We start from the raw sequence: 24,427 nt of genomic DNA, 5'->3' as shown, positions 1-24,427 counted from the left end.
CTAATTACAGCTCAAAAACCTACTATGGTAGATTTTTTTAGTGCATCAGTAAGAATATTATGCGTGCAATCTTATCTTATCTAAAAGAATTATTTGTAAAGCTACATATAAGTCTAAGCTGCATATAAGTCTGAAAAGGGTCATTGGGAAGTATAAAATTATTTTGATGTATGAGAATAAACCTACCTGTTCATGAGTGATCATATTGATTTTTGACTTTTCTTCAATTACAGGTCTAATGATCAATTTTACTTATACTAACCAAACAACTAGCCAAAAAAGTTCCTAGAATTTCTGGTAGTAGTTTACATGCAAGGAAATCAAGACAATGAATTATCAACACTTGTGTGAATTAGTTTGAAAGGACAATACAAATAAGTAAGAAAATGGATTCTTTCACTAAATTTTCATAATTCATTTGAAACCTTGGTTAAATGATGCAAAGATCAAGGCTGCCAATTGTTTGCTATAGCACAAGTTTGCACACTATTAAAGGCATACATTTTTGTGAAGAAACCATTTTGGGTGGCCATTATTCACCTAAAAGTTCAAATACCTCCAATCAGCTTTCAGGTAACTGCTGTATGCATTAATCTTATAAACCGAAATTAACTAGAAGATTCTATAGTATTCTTCCCCCCTATTTTATTATTCATTGTTATAACTACTAGTGAATAAAAAATGTTTTTCAGCTATTTCTTACATTAATAAACAGGTAGGTAGGTAGCTAGATAGATAGATGGATATGAATAATGCACAAAAAACCTAAAACATGAGGTGAACAAAGTTATTATTTATATTTCAAGGAGCAATTATTTTGTAACTTGCTCTTCTGATGCCTTTCCAATACTTGGTTTCTTTTTTAAAAAAAACTAATTTATTCACCTTCTATGATATTTTACAAGTGAAGTTATCTTTTTTAAAGATAGATTTATTTATTTATTTATTTATTTATTTATTTATTTATTTATTTATTTATTTATTTATTTATTTTAGAGAGAGGGCACGTGCATGAATGGGAGGGGCAGAGGGAAAGGGAGAGAAAATCTGAAGCAGATTCCAGGCTGACCATGGAACCTCTCCAGGGGCTTGATCTCACAACCCTGAGATCACACACAACCTGAGTTGAAACCTAGTCTGCTCCTTAACCAACTGTGCCACTCAGGTACCTGCAAAATTACTTTTTAAAGCTACATTTAACTTAATGATTGATCTACAATCAACTTAAGTTTTTATACGTATTGAGCGCAAGAGAAAGAGCGAGACCTTTGACTGAGAGTCTTACATGTACCTGAAACTGTACTGAGCATTTCATATCAATCTCATTTCTTTTTCAAATCAAAACTATGAGATATGTCTTATATCCCCAATTTACATAGGAGAAAACTGAGGCCCAGAGAAGTTAGGCAATTTATTAAAGATTATATAGTTGGCAGCTGGCTATATTTGAATTCAAAGGGTTGTTTGATTTTAGGGTTAGCCCTGGGAAGAGCCATCTCTGTAGCCACCGGACTTGGCCAGACTTGGCCATTCGGAAAATGAAAACAAATCAATAGTTCCCTTTGAGTGGTTCCAATTCCTGACAGATTTTCCAAGGTGGGACTACAAACTGTATAAAATCAGTTGCACAGGATTATTAGCTACACACTAGCATTTTTTTAGATCACCCCATTACACGTCTCTGCAAAAAAAATATGTCTATTAAAAATTAAAATACTGTTTTTAATGCTCATGGGCATCATACTCTGTTAAAAATGTTCTTCTGGGTTAAATTATCATTAAAGTATTTCAATCATTAGCAGCACACAATTGAACAAAACAAATTAAATGCATTACACATTTTGACACATTATTATTCAACCTAAAAAGCAAAATTTATTGGAATCTAATCCTTTAATGAAATGCATGGGAAGGATGGTGCAGTGCCCTAATTAAAGGAGTCTTGACAAACACATTTTGAATCTTCACTTTTTTCCCCCACCCAAGAGACTTTTATACCTTGAACAATGGTTAGATTCAGTAAGAGCTGGAAGATTGTAAAAGAGGAAGTAGGAGAGTCTCCTCAGCATTCAAACATGTTCTGGGCATATCAGTGTTAGATTAAAAGTTTATAAAGTATAGAAAAATTGAGAGCCCCAAACTACCTTCACACTGTCCTCTGTGTGTCCTCCCAGGGAGGTACAAGCCTCACTTTGTATTCTGCTTTTCCAAAGATTTCTCACCCTTTGCTAAGTCCCCATTCCCCATTATAATTGTATAACCTTTAATAAAAAGAATTAACAAATAATTAATATTTGAATGAGCTCTATCAATTACATTTCATAGCAGTGTCAACCACCGGTATTCAGTTCAACATCAACCTTTCTGTATCACCACCAGTCTTTTCTTTTGCTTCTCCAAAGCAAAATGATTGCTCCACCCATCTTCCAAACATAACTTTTGCCTCCACCTCAGCCCCCTTGGCATGCCTTGGCCCATGCCTTCACCCTCATTCCACCACCCCAGCCACACACACAGTTTTCCTCCTGAAAACTGAGATCCCGCTCATCTTGCAAACCCTGGGTCAATTACCAGCTCTTTCCTGAAGTCCTTTCAGAACAACATGGGAACAGCTCTCTCTCCTTCCTTTCTGACATCCAGTGAGAACCAGTGTTATCATTCTTCTTTTTTTTTTTTTTAAGATTTTATTTATTTGAGAAAGAGAGAGAGAATTGGAGAGAGCGAGCATGAGCAGGGAAGAGAGAGAGAGAAAGGCAGGACTCCCTGCTAGGCAGGGAGCCCCCAATGAAGGGCTCCATCCCAGGACCCTGGGATCGTGACCTGAGCTGACAACAGATGCTCAACCGACTGAGCCACCCAGGCGCCCCTCCTACCATTATTCTTTACTTCATCTTTATTGCTTACTATTCTCAAACACTCAGTTGTTCTGTGAATAGATCTCCTCACCATTCAACACAATGCATCCCTAAAAGTTATAAAGGAAAGTAGACTTTGATTCATGTTTTCTACTTGGCACCATGCATTATTCCAATAACAAGGGGTAACACATAAACCAGAGGTGAGACCAACAGTGTGTTATAAAACCAAAAAAAATACAACACCTCCATATCTCAAATGGAATTTGGGGGAGAAATAAAACTATGGCTTAAGTCATAGTGCTGTAGGGCTATAATGGATATGAGATCTCTAGTACAAGCACCTCACTTCACAGGTGGGGATCCAGGGCACAAAGGCGGTGAGAAATGTGCCCTGAATTTCAGAACTGGATAGAGTGGAATGGAACTCAAGCACAGCTCTGTTGACACACAGACCAAAGCCCTTTCTAGTATACTCTGCTGCCCTGCTATAAATGCCTATTAAAAGGGGCATGCATACTTTACACACTGATTATTTAAGGAGGCTTAATTTGCAATAAAGTGTTCATCTACCATAAAGAATAAAACTACTGAACCATAAATCTAAAACCAATATACTCCCCATAATAAACATTAAACAAACAATAACACAAATAAAAACCCCCAGCAAGCTCCTGGAGAGCATAGCCATGCATTTGTTCCCACGGTTCCTGGCACACCAGGGTCACATGTATGCTGTGGGTGAACCCACAGTCCATCACTGGCCTCCTTAGGCTTCACACACGGCTGGTCACTAGAGCTATAAAAACTATCCAGGGGAAATCTGAACACCTTTTCCTTCTCCCATAAATCTCCCAGTAGCATGCAGAGATAATCCAAAAATTAATTGATCATTTAATTCAAAGATTAATTTGCAGCATGTAAATAATTTGAAGCTGTCACTAAAAACCTTAATTGAGAGGATTTAGAACTATCACTCTGAACCCAGGGTGAATGCTGGTTTATGTGGGGAGTTTTGAAAACAATTTCCTCAGTCCTCACCAATTGCATCAGAATCTCAGGGGTGGGATCTGAGCATCATTTTTTTTTTAATCAATATACTTTAATTCTGATACACTGTGAGAGCTATGAGCTACTTATTTGGAGATAGATGTTTGGTCAGGTAGGTCCTTCCCTCTTTTTTTCTTATATTTTCTACCCAGACTAGCAGAATTTTTTCAGTTTCAAGGGACAGAAACCCAACCTACTTAGGCTCAAAAGAAAACCTGCTCTTATACCTGAAGTCAGGACCGAACGTGGCCCTGGGAGTGAGACGCACCAGGAGCTTACTGCCCTCAGGATATCCACCTTTGGAGTCTCTCTCCCACTTGGTGCCCTCCTGTGCCTGTTTTCCTAGCTCAAATTCTATGCCCAGTCCTGCCAATCATTCCCCGGCTTACTCCTTCAACTACTGTGCCTCTCACATGACAGGCAGCTTACAGGCAAAGCCATAAATGCATAGGAGGAAGCACTGCCTTCTTCTCACCTAGCGTGTGCAGTGAACATGGCCAGAGAAAAGCATAATCCTGCTGATGAGTCTCACTTTAAATCAATGACCTCAAATCTCAAATGGCCCTGAATTCTGTCTAGCAATCATGCCACATTTCCCTACTCCATTCACTATCCCATGTTGCTGAACAACTAAATCATATTTTCTCTTCCCTTTGTTCCTCAAATTTCTAACACCTTGCGCCCCCTCCCCATTTTACTCTCATCCGATGACACTGCTTTCTACTTTACAGGAAAACTAAAGTAATCTGAGGACAACCTTCACAGGCTCTCAGCACCACATCCAGGCACCAACCAGCACTGCACACCCGTGCTCTGCCTTCCTGCCTTATTCTATGAAGGGACAATTCAGGCTCCTGTGTAATCCAACCCTCCTCTTGCACATGAGATCCTGCCTCGAATGGTTAATTCTGTGTCAATTTGACTAGGCCTTGGTGCCCAGACATGTGGTAAAACATTATCCTGACTATTCTTGTGAGGGTGTTTTTGGATCAGATTAACATTTAAATTGGTAGACTCTCAATAAATCAGATTGCTCTCCATAATGTTGATCAGCCTTATTCAACCAGTTAAAGGCCTGAATAGACACACACACACACACACACACACACACACACACACACACAAAGCTGAATAGAACAAAAAAGGTGACTTCCTCCAAGCAAGAAGGGATTCTGCAGCAGATGGCCTCTGGACTTGAACTGCAACATTGGCTCTTTACTGGGTCTTCAGCCTATTGGCTGCAAATTTTGGACTTGCCAACTTCCATAATCACATGAGCCAATTCTTTATAATATATGTATTTATTATACACACACACCCACACACACAACCTTATTGGTTCTGTTTCTCTGGAGACCCCTGACTAATACACCATCCCTTTCATTAACACAAGAAATTCTGTCTAGAAATTCTTACCTCTCTGGTGTATATCATCATTTTCTCTTTCTATAGGATCCTACCCATTTGCATTCAAACATCCTGTCATTTCTCTTACATATATCTAAAAAAAAAAACAAAAAAACAAACAAAAAAAAAACCTTGCTTAATTAAATGTCCTCCATCAGCTCCTGCCCCCATTTCTCTGATTCCTTCTGCAACAAAACTTTTTGAACAATCTTTGTTGAAAGATTTATCTGTAGTCACTGCCTTCAATTTCATTCCTCCCTTTTTCCATTAAGCCTCCCCCAAACAGGTTTTCAGCAATCTCACTCCACAAAAACTTATCTTGTTAAGATCAACAGTGGTCTCTATCTCAGTAAATTCAAGAGTCCTTTCTTGGTCCTCTTCTCACCTGACTTGTCAGCAGCATTCAGTACAGTTCATCAGTCTTTCTTCCTTGACATTATTTCTTCACTTGGACACCATACTCCAAGGGTTTCCTTCTACCTTACTGATTGCCCCTTGCCAGTCCTCTTTCACTTAAATTCTGAATGTGGGAGTAGCTAAGGCTCAACCTTTGGTCCTTCTGCTCTTTTAGGCCTACACTATCCCCTTACACTCATCTACTATCATTGCCTTACTTCTCTATCTACATACTAATGACCCACAAATTTGTATCTCCAATCCAGACCTCTCTCCTGACCTTGAGACTCAAATATCCAACTGCCCACAGAGCATGTTCATTTAACTGTCCAAAGCCACTGATCTTCCCTCCCAAATCCACCCAATCTGCAGTTCTCTACATGAATTCATGGCAATTCTATCCTTCAGTTGTCAAGAAATCTTAGAGTCTCACTTCTCTCTTCCAGGAAATCTTGACAATTCTACCTTCAAAATCTAATCAGCTTCTGACTATTTTCACTACTTCCACTGCCAAAAACCCATTTGACCCAAGTCACAATCACTTCTTAACCTCCTGGTGGTTTGTGGCCTCCACCCTTCTCTCTATGCTGCAGCCAGAGTGATCATTTTAAATCACGAATCAGACTACCTGATTCCACTCTTGCTAATACTCCAATGGCTCCTCATTTTCCTAGGAATTAAAGCCAAAGCCTTACAATGGTCTTGAAGGCCTTTCACAATCTGACTATTTATTAGTCCTCTGACCTGATTTTCAACATCATATCACATTTCTCTCCTGCAATGCTGATCAGCTCACCATACACCAGAGACACCAGGCATGCCTCACCTTTCATTCCTTACACTGGTTGTTCCTTCTTACTGGAATCTTCACAATCTCCTCCTCCTCGATTTTTTCAATTCTTTGCTCAATATTACCTCCTCAATGATGGCTAACCTTATGAACCTATTAAAATTACAACTAGTCCCACTTTCAGATTCTTCTTATCCTGCTCTACTTTTTCCATAGCGTTTATTCACATGGTATATAATTTACTTATTTATTTTGTTTGTATTTAATGTCTGTCTCCAAGTTCCACAAGTGCAGATTTTTTGTGTCTGTTTTGTTCACTGGCATTCCCCAAGCATCTGAAACAATGCCTGGCACATATTTTGACACTCAAGAAACATTTGTTGAGTGAATGAAGAAGGATGATGTTCAGCTAATCTCTTTGATTTTTGTTTATTAGCAAAATCTTCTCCTAATGTAGAACTGCTTCCCTCAAGATAAGACAAATGGCTGTTAGTCATGTCCAGGTTCACATCTTTACAACTCTAGGACCATAAATGAATGGGATATACCCTGTCAACTGCAGTTTGAAAATTTCAGGTGGAAGACTCAGGTCATATGCCTTACCTTTAACCAATTACTTTGGCCTAGAAGACATATCTTGTGAAAGAATGGCAGATAACATTTATATGTAACATAAGATGTTGGTGAAGATATGACATTGATGAGCATTGTCCTGAGCTGGCAGTTAGTTACCTCAATTTATTTCTACTAACTACCCATCACTCTTTCCTTTTTCCCAATAAAAACCATGAAGGTAGAACTGAAGGAAAAATAATGTCTATGCATACAACTGCAAATATAATTATACAAAGATAATACTATAACACAGCATCTCACAGACACTGAATATTCAATATATCCAAAAAGTGGACTCATACTCTTAGCCCCAAATCCTCCTAGTAAACAGTCTCTATCTTATCAAATGGCCCAGTTCCAGTCACTCAGACCATAACAAAAGAGTAATCCTTACACCTTTCCCATCCCCCTCCTTCCATCTACACGTAATCTAACGCCAAGTCTAGTAGTTCCTTCTCCTAAGAATTTCTTTAATCTAGCCCCCCACCATCAACACTTGTTTTTCTGTGCTTTATCTCCATCCTGATTATCTATTATATTGAACAGTGGAATTGCTTGATTATTTATGTGTCTCTATAGATTTTGAGTTCCTTGAGGACAGAAACTGACTTTTATCTCTGTAGGTAAGCAATAAATATTTGTTCAATTGAACCAAAAAGAACATACTAAGGGGAAACTAATGGATTTAAGAGATAGGTGTTGGGATAGAAAATCTACTTCTTTTGCCTTTATGATTGTTAAGAAATTCATGTCAGTACTAACAATTGACACCAGTAGCCTCAACTTCTCCTCCCAGTGCAAGTCAGCCTTAGAAGATCATGTGAAAGAAACTAAGTAGGTAAACATGGACCAATATAGGTGTTAAGCAATACTGAATTAATAGAGTAGGGAAATGTGAACACTAAAGACTGAGATTGGGACTTATTTGTATATATCTTCCCAATTCAGTTATAAATTCCTTGGAGGCAGAAATGGTATTTTATTCTTTCTACTCACCTCGAGGTATCCCATGTTGTAGGAATTCAAGAACTATTTACTAAATAGTGCATATCTGCTTTTCTTCAAGGGTCTGAGCAAAGAAACCTTTCATATTCATCCATCTGCCTCCAAAATTATTTCTGATCCTCCGGGGTAAAATAACTTGTGGAAAGTCTTACCTCAAATAAATAGCAGAGCTAGTATTCAAACTCCTCCTTCTCTCTCTGGTTCTAAAGCCCTTACCGTCAATCATTCTGCCATATTGGCACCTGAAATATTCTGAATAAATGTAAATATGGGTGGTCAAATACCTCACCCTCTTCTATTTCACTTTTGTACCAAGGTTCTTCTGATTTATTTTTTGAAATGGACTTCCTGTTTCTGATCTGAGTTCTGGGGACATGCTTAGATTTCCAAATGTCCCTACCCAATCCCATTCAAATAACTCTTTTCTCTAATTCTCAAAAAGAATGTTGTTCTCAGTCTTCAGGAATGAGATGTTTCTTATGGTCCTGAACTCACTATGGGATTCAAGGTCTTAAAATCATTATATGTTGTGCCTTTAAACTACTCTTGTAGTTTACAAGTAGTCTAAGAGTAATTCCCAATAATTGGCTTAGCTCTAACTCACATGGAGACATATGTCATATTCTTTACAGTCCAACTGTGTATGTCAGGTTTCATATCCTTTTGTGAACCAAAATTGACTAAAAAGAAAAATGTCCACAGGCTTTATTTATAGTCCATATTGTGATGAGCATTGGTTCTATTTAAGGATAGTTCTTTTTAAATTATTAATGTATTACTTATTGAGTACCTACAATAAGCCAGCATTTATTTCTAGGTGCTAGGGACATAGAGATGAATAAAAAGCAGACTCTGATTCTCATCCTAGTTGCTGACACACTGGCCAAGGAGCAATGTATATTGGTTAGTAATTATGATACATTGTGATGTGAAATCTAAGGTGCTGGTGGAAGCTGAAGGAGATAGTAAACTTTGCCTGAGAAGAAGCTGGAAAAGCTCCAGAGAGGTGCAGCTTTTATGTTAGGTCTAAAAGGTTAGAAAGAAGGGTATTGCAATGGAGTCAGAAGACATACTGTGTTTGAGGACACGTACATTGTGTATAGCTGAAATATGTGTAATCTGAGAGGTTAATGTGAGAATGGCAATGTCCCTATAGAATCAGATTATTCCCAAAGTGATTATCTAGTCTGACTTCCTTTTTTTTTTTTTTTTTTTTTTTTTTTTTTTTTAATTTATTTATTCATAGAGACACAGCTAGAGAGAGAGGCAGAGACACAGGCAGAGGGAGAAACAGGCACCATGCAGGGAGCCCGACGTGGGACTTGATCCCGGGTCTCCAGGATCACACCCTAGGCTGCAGGCGGCGCTAAACCACCGCGCCATGGGGGCTGCCCTAGTCTGACTTCCTTATTTACACATGTGAAAACTGAGGCTCAGAGAGAGTGAGAAATATTATCATGCCATTTCCTCTGTCATGGGAATTCCATTATTTCTGATTTCATAAATATCATGATCCTAGTTGTTCTATTAAAGATAAGTTTTCTAAGCTCTTTTCTTTCCTTTTGAAATGGATTTTTTAAAAGATTATACTTTTATTTATTTGTCAGAGAGAGAGAGAGAGAGCACAAGCAGGGGGAGCGGCAGGCAGAGGGAGAGGGAGAAGCAGGCTCCCCACCAAGCAGAGAGCCCAACATGGGGCTCAATCCCAGGACCCTGGGATCATGACCTGGGCTGAAGGCAGAAGGTTCAGGAGCCCCTCTAAGTTATTTCTTTAACCTGTTAAATTGTAGAATTCCAATGAAAGCCTGGAGAGTAGTTGGAAAAGAAAAGCATTCACTACTATAGATTCTTCTTTACTTGATCTTACCAAGGCTTCAGAGACCTGTGAAAAATAAGCTCCAGATATCTGTAGCCAAAATTCTAGTCATTTTTCTAAAGTCAACCTGTGACAGGCAGTTGTAAAACAACAAAAAAAGACAATGGGGGAAGGTGAATAAATACGAAAGAAGAACAGTTTGTGAAGAGATGAAAACTTAGGGCTGGATCTTTGTCAAAGAACATCATTACTATTTACAGAACTGTTAATCACAAATGTCATGGCAATGACACTCTTTTTTATGTAATAGTTTATCTCTCTAGTAAAAAAAAAAAATACACTCAACCCTTGGCTAGCAAATAAACTGCTGAACTTTTTTCACCTCGTTTTTGTTAAGTAGTTGAAAACAATATCCAATGTGGCACAAAGGAATCCAGGTTTACTTGAGACCTAAAATGAGAAAAATCCAAGAAGCATAGCAACACATATTATAGACCACCTGCAGGTTGCTTATGCTTATTGCTTACTGTTGTAGAGTAAATAGCTCTGAATCATTGTTATTATGGCTTTATTCCATGGTCCCTAAGAATGCTGTGGGAATTGGTTGTGGAATTGACAGAGACATCTCTCCTTATATGTTTCTTCCCTATTTTTCCTTTTGTTGATAATAAATTCTAAAAAAGGAGGGGGATTTGAAGATAAGCTTATGCATATCATATTAGAGTAATAAAACTGTCATTGTTCAAAGCTGTTGACAAATGAAAGCTGATCAATTTTAAGTGATTTCTTTTTAAAGATTTTATTCATTTATTTATTTATTTATTTATTTATTTATTTATTTATTCATGAGAGACACAAAGAGAGAGGCAGAGACATAGGCAGAGAGAGAAGCAGGGTCCATGCAGGGAGCCCAATGTGGGACTCGATCCCAGGTCTCCAGGATCAGCCCTGGGCCAAAGGCAGGCATTCAACCACTGAGCCACCCAGGCATCCCCAATATTAAGTGATTAAATAACTTAGCATTATTCTAAATTTCCCAAAGAAGTCATGAGATGTCCTACAAATCTGAGTTATCCTAAAATACCTGAAGGCCCTCTTACCCTATCATATAAACAGTGCTTGAGACTCTTTGGCTATGTGTTCCTAAGACACGAACAATTTTTAAAGTCCAAAAATAGACACTATTTCAGTTTTTGGTTCTATTTGGCCAGCATTTCTTCTCAAACATGACTGTTTTAAAGGAGTACAAATACAGAGTTTCAAAGAGGGACTGAGTTATCTTAGTCCCACTAAAGCAGATTGAGGAAACTGACATGAATCAGTCACTTTAGCTTCTAAAAAAGGAAAGACTAGCCCTTTAAAAATATTATAGTTGCCTATAAAGTGGAGCATAATTTACATATATCTTCCAATGCAGTGTAATTAAGAACATTTTCACCTACCTCCTCAACTTCATTAACTTATATTTAGAACTAGAGAAACTTTCTATAGTAGATCTCTAGTGAACAAAGGGAAAAACACAAGAACAAATAAAATATATAGATGCTTCTCGAATATGATTTTTTGCTTGAATATTTTTGGGATCTATATTTGTCTCAAGGTAAGGCAAACATTGCCTACGAAGTCAATCACAATATACCAGGGTTCAAGCATAAAATGAGAAGGAGTATTGTGCTAAGATGCACTCTAGCAAGACTATTCTATTATAGATTCATCTTGTAAAAAAACAAGCCCATGTAGCGTCATTTTATAAAACAACAACAACAAAAAGACGATGGGGGAAGGTGAATAAATACGAAAGAAGAACAGTTTGTGAAGAGATGAAAACTTAGGGCTGGATCTTTGTCAAAGAACATCATTACTATTTACAGAACTGTTAATCACAAATGTCATGGCAATGACACTCTTTTTTACGTAATAGTTTATCTCTCTAGTAAAAAAAAAAAATACACTCAACCCTTGGCTAGCAAATAAACTGCTGAACTTTTTTCACCTCGTTTTTGTTAAGTAGTTGAAAACAATATTCAATGTGGCACAAAGGAATCCAGGTTTACTTGAGACCTAAAATGAGGAAAATCCAAGAAGCATAGCAACACATATTATAGACCACCTGCAGGTTGCTTATGCTTATTGCTTACTGTTGTAGAGTAAATAGCTCTGAATCATTGTTATTATGGCTTTATTCCATGGTCCCTAAGAATGCTGTGGGAATTGGTTTTCCACACCTTTCTTTTTTTGGTTAAAACATCCCATTTACAGAATAAGTTAGAAAAGCTATGTGGTGGCCATGTTATCCACAGCCAAAAGACTCTATCCACCTGCAGTGGGGTAGGTTCCATCTCCAAGGCCTCTCTGTATGGTAACTCTAGAGATTAAAATAAGAGGGGGAAAGTTCTATAAATAAATATGGAGAATTTCAGTATAGAGAGAAAACACTGATTTGAATCAATTCCTTTAGAAAAATAAAATTTTCGAAGCTTCTGCTTCTGGATTCCTTCCCTTAAAAAGTAAGTGCCATTTCAACTTCAAAATATGTCCTGTTTTTAGAATTGGGGTATTAAGCTACGTACTATTGCCCACAAATGCATCAGAGTCACAAATGCTGTGGTCAAAAGTCTTTACCCTTCTTCAGTTGACTGGTGATTTCATATGTTCTAGAAATATTTTTATCTTTTGGCATGATGCTCTATACCATATGGCACAACACACTGACAAGCAAAAAGGGTAGAACTAGTTTGAAATATATACACATATATACACACATATATTTATACATTTATATATTCACACACACACACACACTGAATGTATAGTGAAAGAATTTGCATGTATGCCTGCAAAGAAATATAAGGGCAAAGTTACACATTCTGCATATAGTGCTGAGATTTTTGTCCATGTGAAAAAGTCCATCAAAATCCAAAGCAAGATTGAAAGTTCACTATAGGCCTGAAAGCATTCAAGAGACATATCAAGAACCACTATGCTTTGCTACATCGAGTAATATTTGAACTGTCTATAACACTCTCTCACACAATATTTAATGCTGCTTCTGCAAGTGCAACAGTAACTGCAGCAATGATAGGTGCAACAGCTTGTATAATCCACTTCTAAAGAATTGTTCAAATGGGAAATACACTAAACTGTCTTTAATTGATTCCCAAAGGGTGAAAAAGACTTACTCTTTGATTTCAGGTTGCTTCAACATTGTTTTCAACCCTCTGAAAACAGTGATCTTGAATCAAATTTTACAAGTTTTCAGATAGATTAAGGTGTCTCTTGGCCTGCTTACTATTCTTTGTGGTCAAGAGGCATGTTCCACTAGAAGCAAACATAGAGGAAAAGCTTCCTGACAACGACTTCTTGGAGATGACCCCAAAAGCACAAGAAACAAGCAAAAATAAAGAAGTGGGACTACATCTAACCAAAAAGCTTTTGCACAGCAAATGAAACAATAAAATGAAAAAGCAACCTACAAAATGGGAGAAATATTTACAAACCATATACTTGCTGAAGCATTCATCTCCAAAATGTATAAGGAAGTCCTACAATTCAAATGGAAAGCAAACAAACAAAAAACTGATTTTAAAATGGACAAAGGAACTAAATAGACATTTTTCTTAAGAAGATGTATTAATGGCCGACAGGTTATGAAAAGGTGCTAATCATCAGGTTAATGCAAATAAAAACCAGAATGATATCACCCAGGATGGCTATTATCAAAAAACCAAGGGGTACATGGTTGGTTCAGTCACTTAAGCTCTGATTCTTGATTTTGGCTCAGGTCATGTTCTAAAGTCATGGGATCAAGCCCCCTGTCTAGCTCTATGCTCAGTGGGGAGTCTGTTTGAGATTCCCTCTCTTGCTCTGCCACTTCTCCTACCCATGTGCACTCTCTCTCTCTCTCAAATAAATAAATAAATCTTAAAAAAATAAAAACAAAAACAAAGAATAACAAGTGTTGGCAAATATGTGGAGAAAATGGGACCTTTATACAGTATGGGTGGGAATGTTGGTACCGCTATTCTGAATAGCAATACAGAATTTCTTCAAAAAATTAAAAATGAAACTACCGAGTAATCCAGCAATCACATTTCTGGGTATATATTCAAAAAAAATTTTAATCAGGATCCTATGATATGCATTCCCATGTTCATTAAAGCATTATTCACAATAGTCAAGATATGGAAGCAATCTAAGTATCTATCTACAGATAAGTGGATAAAGAAAATGTGATATATAAATAAAACGGAATATTAGTAACCCCTAAAAAGGTGGGAAATCCCACCATTTGAGATAACTTGGATGAAGCTGAAAGACATTACGCTAAGAAAAATAAGCCAAATGTAGGACAAATACTACATGATACCACATATAATTTATGGAATCTAAAATAGTCAAACTCAGAAGAAGAAAGTAGAACGAATGAACATTACTAGGGGCAAGAAGAGGGTGTAACAAAGAAGCATTAGTCAAAGGGTATAAAATTTCAGTTATACAAGATGAATAACTCCTAGAAATCTGTACAGTATTGTGATTAGGGTTAATAATACTATATTACATACTTAAAAATCTGCTAAGAGCATAGATACTATGTCAAGTGTTCTTTTCATCATCATCATAAATAAAGATGGGAGGAAATTTGCATGTGATGGACATGTTTATGGCAGTTTCATGGATGTATACTTAACTACAAACTCATCAAATTATACATATTAAATATGTGCAGACTTGTATATGTCCAAAAGGGGAAAAAAGGGCAGGGGGACCTAGGAGAATAGGATCATTTGTCCTATTCTCCATTGTATCTGAAAAAAGGGCAGTCTGGGCAAGCAGTGAATCTTAAATTCTCTGCTGAATCATTAAATGAATAGGAGAAAAAGCCAGTGTATAAGATAAGGAAAAAGACATATTTTCTCACATTGTCCATCAGATGTGACTTTCACACAGTCTAGTGCAAGAGGGAGATAGACTATTATTATTTGCTTTTCTTAGATTTAACACATTCTTCTTTTAAAGTCCTAAAATATGTCTTCTTGTCTTAATTAAATTTCCACTAGTGATGCTTAAAAGTTGTATTAGATCTTAATACTTTAGTTTTCAGTTAAGGGTAAATGTGTATGTCAGAACATTATTGCAAAGATTTAAAAAGAATAAGAGAAAAAGATAAAATAGTGTTAAATTTTTGGACATAAAGTTAAACTTGGTGGATCTGAATACTAGACTGCACTACATTTTGGTTGTATGACTTTGGAACATTATTTAAATGAGACTTACTTTTTACCTCTACAAAATGAGAAAAGTTATTGTGAGGGAAGACTCAATAAATTTAACAATTTAATAATGAATATGAAATACTTGCCTCTATGTCCAGTAGGCATAGGAAGTGCTTAAAAGTATTGGCTGTTATTATTATAACAAGTCAAAAATAATTTCATAGTATTATATACTCAATACACAAAAACAGATAAGAGTCAACAATACTATAGTAGCTAACCCTAAAGTGGTAACTGTCCATCGTCCAAAGAAGTTAATCCCCTTACATCTTGCCCCAAAAGGACAGCACTGCCAAAATACAATATCATGACACTAAATCCTCACTAGACAAGACTGAGCAACAAGCCGCTTGTCTTCCTGAGATAAAATTGTTTGGATGTTCATAGTTCCAAGTTACAGCTAATACAAAGCAATGCTTTCACCAGGACAATTTTGATTTTCAAGCAGAAAACATGGTGTTTCTAATAGTTTATAAGTAATTATCCTACGATTATTGAAGCATACTAAGGACCAAAATGCGTGTGATTGTATGTGATTAACCAAACTAGGCTCAGCCCTTTCTCAAAGGAGCTCTGATCTGTTAAATAAAGTACACTGTCCACCTATGCCAGGGAAGAGAATCATAAGCACAGTTATCAAATCCAGCACTTAGAACTAAAAGTTAATAGTACCTATGTTTAAACTCTGAATTTGAAGAAACAGGAATTTTAGGACTTGGCTGCACTCCAATTGCTATGTTTTCAGTTAGGTTTATGCTAAAGAATAACCATTGCACTGTTAGGTTCTCTATTTATAAATACTCATGATAGGTAAGCACTTGCTATGACATCTTCACTATTTAATTACAGCAGCAGAAAACGTGTTATGTATGACATTTGATGAATCATTTTTGTATGCAGTTTGTATATTTTGACATCAATATCTACAACTCTAAAATATTCACATTAGAAATAAAGAATTACCACATTGAATTGTCCATTTATTTATTCATCCTTCATTTCTTATGACAAATATACACTGAGAAACTAGTCAGTAAAGCATCGAAAGTTTCTTCTTTATTAATATCAACTATTTAGGATAAAATTATGAGGAGAAATGACAATGGATTTAAATCCTGTTATGGTTGCACTTTTATTAAAATTTCTATTAATTTCTGTATTAAGCAATTATAGACTTAATTAATCCTTTCCACTTTCCTATAAACCAAAAAAAGAAAAGAAAAGAAAAGAAAAGAGAAAGAAAGAAAGAAAGAAAGAAAGAAAGAAAGAAAGAAAGAAAAAAAGAAAGAAAGAAAGAGAAATCCCATCCCAAATATTTCTGTGTTGAAAAAAATGCCAAAGCCATAAAAATGAGCACTCTGGCTATAAAAATGCACAATATAATAGATGTCACCTTCTCTTATTCAGCAAAGTAGCTTTCTATAATTTTGTCCTTTGCCTTTCACACAAGAGTAACGTGAAGTAGTTTCAGTGGGATTTTACTTTGGATAAAATACAAAAATACTCTCCTACAAGAGGTTGTTAATCTTTCTTCTATAGCTGATGGTTCTCTCTGCTCTACTACTTTTGGGAAGTCAGTGAAGCGCAGCATCCCATCCCTCTAGGTCCCTTCAAATCCTCAGAGTCCTCTTTGCTTTATCCTCCACACTGTGGACAGCAGGATGCAGGGATGCACCATGTCTGGGAAATCAGAAATCTGACCAGTTCACATCTGGATCTCAATGTCTATAGCCTATGACTTATTTTCAAAATGATTTTAGAGATTCAGAGATGTAGGATATATAACAAGCATTCAAAACTTACTTGTATATTGATGGATAAGTAAGAGAGACTGATGAGCAGCCCATAATGATCTGTGAAGTTTAGGACCTCAAGTTCTCAAATTACTATGCATTAAAATAGTGATGAAGGCACTGAGTATTTAGAAATATTTATTTTCTGTCCTACTCCTAATAGGTAACCAGCAAAGTCACCTAAGGCCCCGTCTTTCCCACTCTGAACTTTCTTGCAAGAGGCAGTGTAGTTTAAGGCCCAGGGCATGGCAGATACGGCCATTGTATTAGTTCTCTGTGGTTACTATAACAAATTACCACAAATCTGTGGCTTACACAACACAAATATTATCTTACAGCTCTGTAGCCCAAAGTGGGTCTCATTGGGCTAAAACCAAGATGTTAGCAGGGCTTGGTCCTTTTCTGGAGGTTCTAGAGGGGAGTCTATTTCTTTTGTCTCTCTAGCTTCAAGAGGCTGCCCTCATTCTTTGTCTCTTGGACTCCTTACTCCATTTCCAAAGCTACCAGTGGTTAGTAGACGTCCTCTCCCACCTCCTTCTTCCTGTGTTAATATGTGATTACATTGAGCCCATCCAAAAATTCAGGATAAGATTACTTGATTAACAACCTTCATGTTACCTGCAACCCTAATCTCCCCTTTGCCAAGTAACCTAACAGATTCATAGGCTCTGAGAACTGAAGTGAGAACAACTTTGGTGTTGAGGGATCAAAAACCCAGTTCTACTTCTGAGTCAATCTGCAACCTTAGGCAAATGAGCTAATCTCTTATTGTGTTAGTCTCTTCTTCTGAAAAATAGCTCGGTAACAGTTATCTCATGAACCACAGTGAAGGTTAAATGAGATAATATATGCAAAACATCTCAGGAGAAAGTGTGGCATAAAGTAGTGCCTCAACATTGTTCAATTCTGTCTTCCCTTATCTTCCTCTCAAAAGTCAACATGCTAGTGGGCTGGAGCTGGATACTGGATCCAGGTCCATTGGGCTTTATAACTATGCTCTTTGCCTTACACTACACTGTCTTCTACAAGAAGGTCTCATTGCTGGGAAACACTAAAGTCATGGAGGACTTGACATACATAAATAGTCCCACGTGTCTAAGGTCAGCACTCCAAGATTTTATTCTTATAGAGGTAATGGATTTGTGCTGATCTAGTATAAATTTTTTTTTTTAAGATTTTATTTATTTGAGACAGAGACACAGAACAAGCAGAGAGGAGGAACAGTGGGAGAGGGAGAAGCAGACTCACTGCTGAGTAGGAAGCCTAATGCAGGGCTCAATCCCAGGACCCTGAGATCATGACCTGAGCCAAAGGCAGATGCTTAACTGACTGAGCCACCTAGGCTCCCCTGACCTAGTATAAATTCTGAATTGATTTTTCTTAAGCAAACAGATACTATCTTCTAAGGGATAGCCATGATTTATCAGCAAATATGATCACAGCATTCAGTAATCCTTAGTGCTGACCCAATTCACAACATATTAAATGGTCACCTTGAAGGGCACACAAAGAAATAGTGAAGTGTCTTCAACGAGCTCACATGTTCCTATAATTACACAATTGGAAGATTCTCTACCTTCAGAACCTTCTCCTTTTTAAGTTATAAAATAAAACAGCAAGGCAAGCCTGAAATCTGTCTTAAATGGTAACAAGACCAATCCAAACACTTAAGTTTCATAAGGGAAAGTGTAGCACCATGCATAACTGATTACTCCTTGCCACAAATGTGCCTGGATATCTCTCTAGCACCTCCTATGTAAAAACATTAAAACCCACCTGTTAAATTCAGCACAATCTTGAGTAGAAAATTACTTTGCTTTCAGCTGCCCACATCTTTGTCCTATACTTTGTTATGAGAAAAGAGGAAGAAACAAGAAAAAAATCCACTAGTGATTGCAACCTAGCTCTTCTGATTGTCTAGGGAGTGGTAACAATTTGAGAGATCCAGAACACCATGGGTCTTGTTTGGGAGCAATCCATTAGAATGAGGAAATAACTGACCTATGTGATACAGTGATGTCAACAAATCAACATTTCAAAATAACACATTATCCATATAACCTTGACATCTTACAACTTGAAATCACTGAACTTTTACTTTGGCTCATACTAATCTTAACAGCATTTAAATCTTATTTCTTACCAATTACAGCATTTGGGGGGCAAAGGGATATGTGTGTTGGGGAAGAGGGATGCAAGAGGGAAGGAAAACCATCCCATTTTTCTCCTAAATAGTAACTAGGATAAAAAGGTTTCTGAGTAGTGATAAAGAAACCTAAAGGTACGAGTCAATTGTCTTTGAAGTTGATATCATACTTTACAAATTGTGTTTACATTTCTCATGCACTTCGCTTCTCACTTCTACCTTGTGTGGTAGCTGCTCTTTCCATTTTCCAGTTAGGCATAGTCAGGGGTCACAGAATTCATGGATCTTTTGAATCTCTTGCTGAGGAAGGAGATTCTCTCTGAGGTAGTCTGGAAAATGTCATTTGGTGAGGCAACCTCTTCTGGGCTCACTCTTTGAGGTGTTTTTTCCAGTTGAAGATTTACATAGTGCAAGTTCAGTTGTGCTCTCAGGACCTACTATTCTCTAATAGCACCTTCAGAAGGGTCTCAGCTCGGTCAAAACCTTAATCTTAGTCCAGTAAGACTCTGACCTCCAGAACTGTAAGAAAATAAGTCTGTGTGTCTTAAACCACTGAATTTGTAAAAATTTGGTATAGCAGCAATAGGAAACTAGTGCAATTTTGGTAGTTGAAATTGGCATCCTGCTGTGACAAATACCTAGACTTGGGGAATGGGCAGAGGTTGGAAGAATTTTGAGGAAGACGACAGAAAAATATCCAGACTGCCATGAACAGATGTAGAAATACAGATGATAGCAACTCCCCTAGTAAGGACTCAGAAGAAAGTGAGGACTGTGGGAGAGAACATAAATATCATCTAAAAGCCTAATAGATCATAAGTTAAAGCCTGAATAGACCATAAGTAAAAATATTAACATTAAAGGCACAGCTAGTGAGGGCTCAGATTATATGAGGACATGCCATTGTGAACTGGACGAAAGGGATCCTTGTCTTAGAGTTGCAGAAAGCTCATCTACATTGTGTCCTGCAGTTATGTGGAAAGCAGAATCTATACAGGATGAACTTGGATATTGAGCTGAGGAGATTTCTAAGCAAAGTGTTGAAGGAGCAGCCCAGTTTGTCCTGTTGCTTATAGTAAAATGTGAGAGGAAAAATGTAGAAGCAGGGAAGAATTCTTGGGCACCAAGGAACCAGGAACTGATGTTTTGGGAAATTCTCAGCCTATCCAGACTGCAAACCCAGAGATTCACTGTCAAGAAAGACTGCTCTGGACAGAAAGCCAAGCATGTTGCTGGACAAATTTTTCTAGTGCCTGGGAAAAATCAAAAGGATGGAGTATTCTGTTAAAATCAGGGATAGATGGAGACCAGCCTTAAAGCTTCCCTGGATAGAACTAGTTTTTAGTCATTCAGGCCAAGCTTAATTTAGCTTATTTTGTGAGGCTAACTTGATCTGGATTATTTCTAGCCTATGCCTCTGGAAATGATAAGCAAAACTTGAATTGTTTCCCAAGGTTTATATGAGGTAACCACTGAAAACTGTAATAATGTAACCCATTACTGTGAAGATAAAACACTCACTGCTCTCTCACTACATAAGCCACTTTATAAAAATATACCCGAGACTCATTCCATGTTCTGGTTTGAGCACTTCCAGTCTGCGAACTGTCTTTCTGGTGTGTGCACAACTATTTCTTACTAATTACTACTTCAGTGATTCATTGGCTATTTTGAACTTTTGACATTCAGTCATACACACTCATTCACATGTAGAGCATTAGTCAGTCATTGAAAAGATGATGCATGTGACTGTTTCCCCTTAGCCATGACGAAAAAAAAAAGCCAGGAATATAAATGGTATGATCCAAGAAAAATCTGTGGAGGAACCTCTTCTGATTGAGTCAATCCTTCCGTACATGGAAGACCCATGATGTTCATGGGAATTTTTGTCCTAGGATGGATCATATCAAGATCCCCACACTAATTTAAATGATTTAAATGGTGAGATTCGGGACTTTCGAGTTGAATGAGATTTATATGAGATCTTGGACCTTGTAATAGGTTGAGATTTTTGTGAATGTTGGGTGGGGTGATATATTTTGCATGTAAAATGGACATAAATCTTTGGAGGTTAGAGGGAGTACTGTGCGAGGAAGAATAATGTTTCCCAAATACATCCATGTGTTAATCCCCCAAACCTATGAATATGTTACCTTACATGACAAAAAGGACTTTGCAGATGTGACTAAATTAAGGACCTTGAGATGGGAAGATTATCCTGGATTATCTGGGTGAGTTCAACATAATCACAAGGGTTCTTATAAAATAGAGGCAGGAATATTAGAGTATGAAAAAAAATTGAACTCTGGTGGTCTTTAGAAACTAGAAGAGATAAGGAAATGGATTCTCCCTAGGTCCACCAAAAGTAATGCAGTCCTGCCAACACCTTGATAGAGGCCAGTATGATGGGGGAACAGAGGACTAGCTGAGGACAAAAAGCACATTGACAAGTCCTTGAAATAGGTGAGTGGCATTCCTCTACAGACTCAACTGTCTCGATGTTCACACTTTGCTAAGGGCAGAAGGCAATCTTAGCCCGACCCCCCCCAGGATCCTGTAAGCCTACTTTAACATATAAAAATTCCCTTAGAAATTTCCCTTTATCTCTAAACCCCCAAGATACGTGTTGGCAATCATCCTCTAAGCACATGGCCCACCGATATACATCTGAAGGGTCTCATGACTCAGGTTTTATTAGACGGTAATAAGTGACCTTTTCCCAACAATATCCAGCCCCCTCAAGGTCCTGGAAACCTTGCTTCCAAAATTCGTTAGAGAGTACACGAATAGGGTACTCTCAAACCTCTCCCAACTCCCAAGTATATAAAGAGCCACCCCTCACAGGCCTGGAGCAGCAGCTATTCCTGCCCACAGGTACTGTCCCAGTGCTTTAATAAAACCACCATTTTGCACCACAGACGTCTCAAGAATTCTATCTTGGTCGTTGGCTCCGGGCCTCACCCCACCAAACCTCACCTATATTCCAAAACTTCATCAACTAAGGCCCATTTCAGACTTCTAATTTCCAGAACTGCAGGATTTAAAAATCTGTTACTGCCCCCTCCCTATCATATTTTCTGTGAACACTTTCCTCTATTCATAATAAGCTCTTTAATTCTAAGTGTCCCCTTTAACACATATATAATTTAGTGCCACTCTGTATTTCATTTATTTAGAAGAATTTACCCATTTTATATTTATTTTATATTGTTCTGATAGGACTTTGTCATTTTTACACGGAATGGGAGGTAGGGAAAGAATAATAGAGACATGTTTGTTTTCAAGTTGGCCTTGCTAACCAGACTCCGTTTTCATATGTTGTCTTTATAATAATTTAGAAAGTATCGGGGATCCCTGGGTGGCTCAGCAGTTTAGCGCCGCCTTCAGCTCAGGGCTGATCCTGGAGACCTGGGATCCAGTCCCACGTCGGGCTCCCTGCATGGAGCCTGCTTCTCCTTCTGCCTGTGTCTCTGCCTCTCTCTCTCTCTCTGTCTCTCATGAATAAATAAATAAAATATTTTTTTTAAAAAAAAGTATCTATATGTAAGTCAATTATTAGTAAAAAGTGGTGATTTTTAAAAACATATGTATCTAATTATCGACTTGCTGGAAACGAACTGAGGTTCCTAGCACCACCTAAATCATATCTTGAATTTATCGATTTTAAATGTGGTGTTGGCGAGGCGTAGACACGGTGGAAGATGGAACCTACAAAGAATCAAGTAACACTGAAATGTAACTATCCTAAATCCTCACGTTGGGCTCTAAAGCAAGAGCACAGCCATTGGAAAAGACAACCTGGGGGCGGGAATGGCACATCTCGGGAAAAATCACTAAAAATTTTCATGCGGCGGGGGGTGGGGGGGCAAGCAAAAGCTCCCTTCTGGAGTATTCATCCATGCACATTCTAGAAACGTCCACAGGTATTTGAACGCAGTACAACGGTGCCATTTTTCCCAAACTATTGAGAAACAACCTGTATCACACACATATTTATTCATAGAAACACATCTGAGTGTGTATGTACAAACGCACGCACACACACGTGAATGTCAGATTTGTAATCACAAACAGAAAACACAATGATTTCGACTGAATGCTTTTATTTTGAATATGTTTCTAGTTCCACATTTCAAATCAGTTAAAGAAGTGACGCACTTTTAGTGTGTCGTTACCGCTCTTGTTCTAATAACACGAATACCGTAACTGCACAAAATACACACTATACGCTCATTTAGTAGTCAGCAAACTCCCACGAAGTAAACTGAGGCACAGAGAAACACCCAGAGAGATGGACCAGACCGCATCCTGCCGCCTTCCTGAAACTCTTCACTTTTACCTGAACGAAATGTTAAGAAAATTCCCCCTCGAAATGCTCGAGTTCTAGGCCATAAAGCATCAACTAACTCCTTGTAGCTCAGCACCAAACCGCGTCTGCTCGGAAGCCATGCGCGATGCATAATGAATAATGCAAAGCCAGGGCTTCTTGCATACAACCTAGACGGGAGCGGAGCGGCAAGTCGAATTCGGTCCCCACGCTTTAATATGCATGCGGATGTATGGGGAGGGGAAGAAGGAGCCTTTGTCAGGACACACTGTGGTCCCCGAGCCGCCGCCGCCCGCGGCAAGTTCCGACTAGGCGCACCTGGAGCCGCGGCGGGCGGCGGGCGGCGGGCGGCTCCCTCGGGAGCCCGGGTCGCGCTCGGCCCGCGGGGACCAGGGCGCATGCGTGGCCCGGGAGCCCGGCCGCGCGGCGAGGCCGCGGGGGCGCTTACCTGGTGCGCCGGGCGCGCAGGCACAGGGCCCAGAGCAGCAGGGCCGCGGCGAGGAGCAGGCCCGGGACGCTGGGTAGCTGCGGCAGCCACGGCTCCAGCGAGAGGAGGCCCATGCCCGCCGACTCGTCTTCCGCCGCCCGGTTCCCGCGCGGCCGCGGCGCACAGCCTGGGGTGTCTCGGGGCGGCGACTCTGCTGCCTCCCGCGGCGTCTCTCGGCGCGCCCCACACCCCCGCCCCGGTCCCGGCGCCAGAGGCGGGCCTGCGCGCGGCGCTGCCGGGAATGTCACCGCGGGCCCCCGGGCTGAGTCTCCAAGTTCTCGCCTTCCCCTCCCTCCCCCGGCCCAGCCCCCACCCGCGCGCACCGCCCCGCTCGGCGACCGCCTCCGGCCCGGCGGCTCCTGGAGAACGCGGCCGGGGCTCCTGGGGGCCGGAAGGAGGCCCGGGAAGCGGGAAGGGGTTAGGAGCTCCTGACGACGAACCTCTGGAGGCCCGGAGGACGGAGACTC

At 38.9% G+C, this 24,427-nt stretch overlaps 1 protein-coding gene across 3 annotated transcripts in view; it reads right to left on the bottom strand.

The window, feature by feature from the left end:
- CYP7B1 (cytochrome P450 family 7 subfamily B member 1) overlaps nucleotides 1–24,170 on the bottom strand; it is a 174,516-nt gene extending 150,346 nt beyond the window's left edge. For 2 of the 3 annotated variants that reach the window (XM_072804483.1, XM_072804484.1), the window contains exon 1: nucleotides 23,922–24,170. In XM_072804483.1, the coding sequence (XP_072660584.1) occupies nucleotides 23,922–24,034 (113 nt within the window). In that variant the 5' untranslated portion in view covers nucleotides 24,035–24,170. The remainder of the gene's footprint in view (nucleotides 1–23,921) is intronic. The other variant, XM_072804485.1, reaches the window with a different exon arrangement.
- Nucleotides 24,171–24,427: the final 257 nt, after the last annotated feature.

This window comes from Canis lupus, chromosome 28 (assembly GCF_048164855.1).
Source record: "Canis lupus baileyi chromosome 28, mCanLup2.hap1, whole genome shotgun sequence".
In the NCBI taxonomy this organism is placed as follows: Eukaryota; Metazoa; Chordata; class Mammalia; order Carnivora; family Canidae; genus Canis; species Canis lupus.
This window is presented reverse-complemented; position numbering and strand designations above follow the sequence as displayed.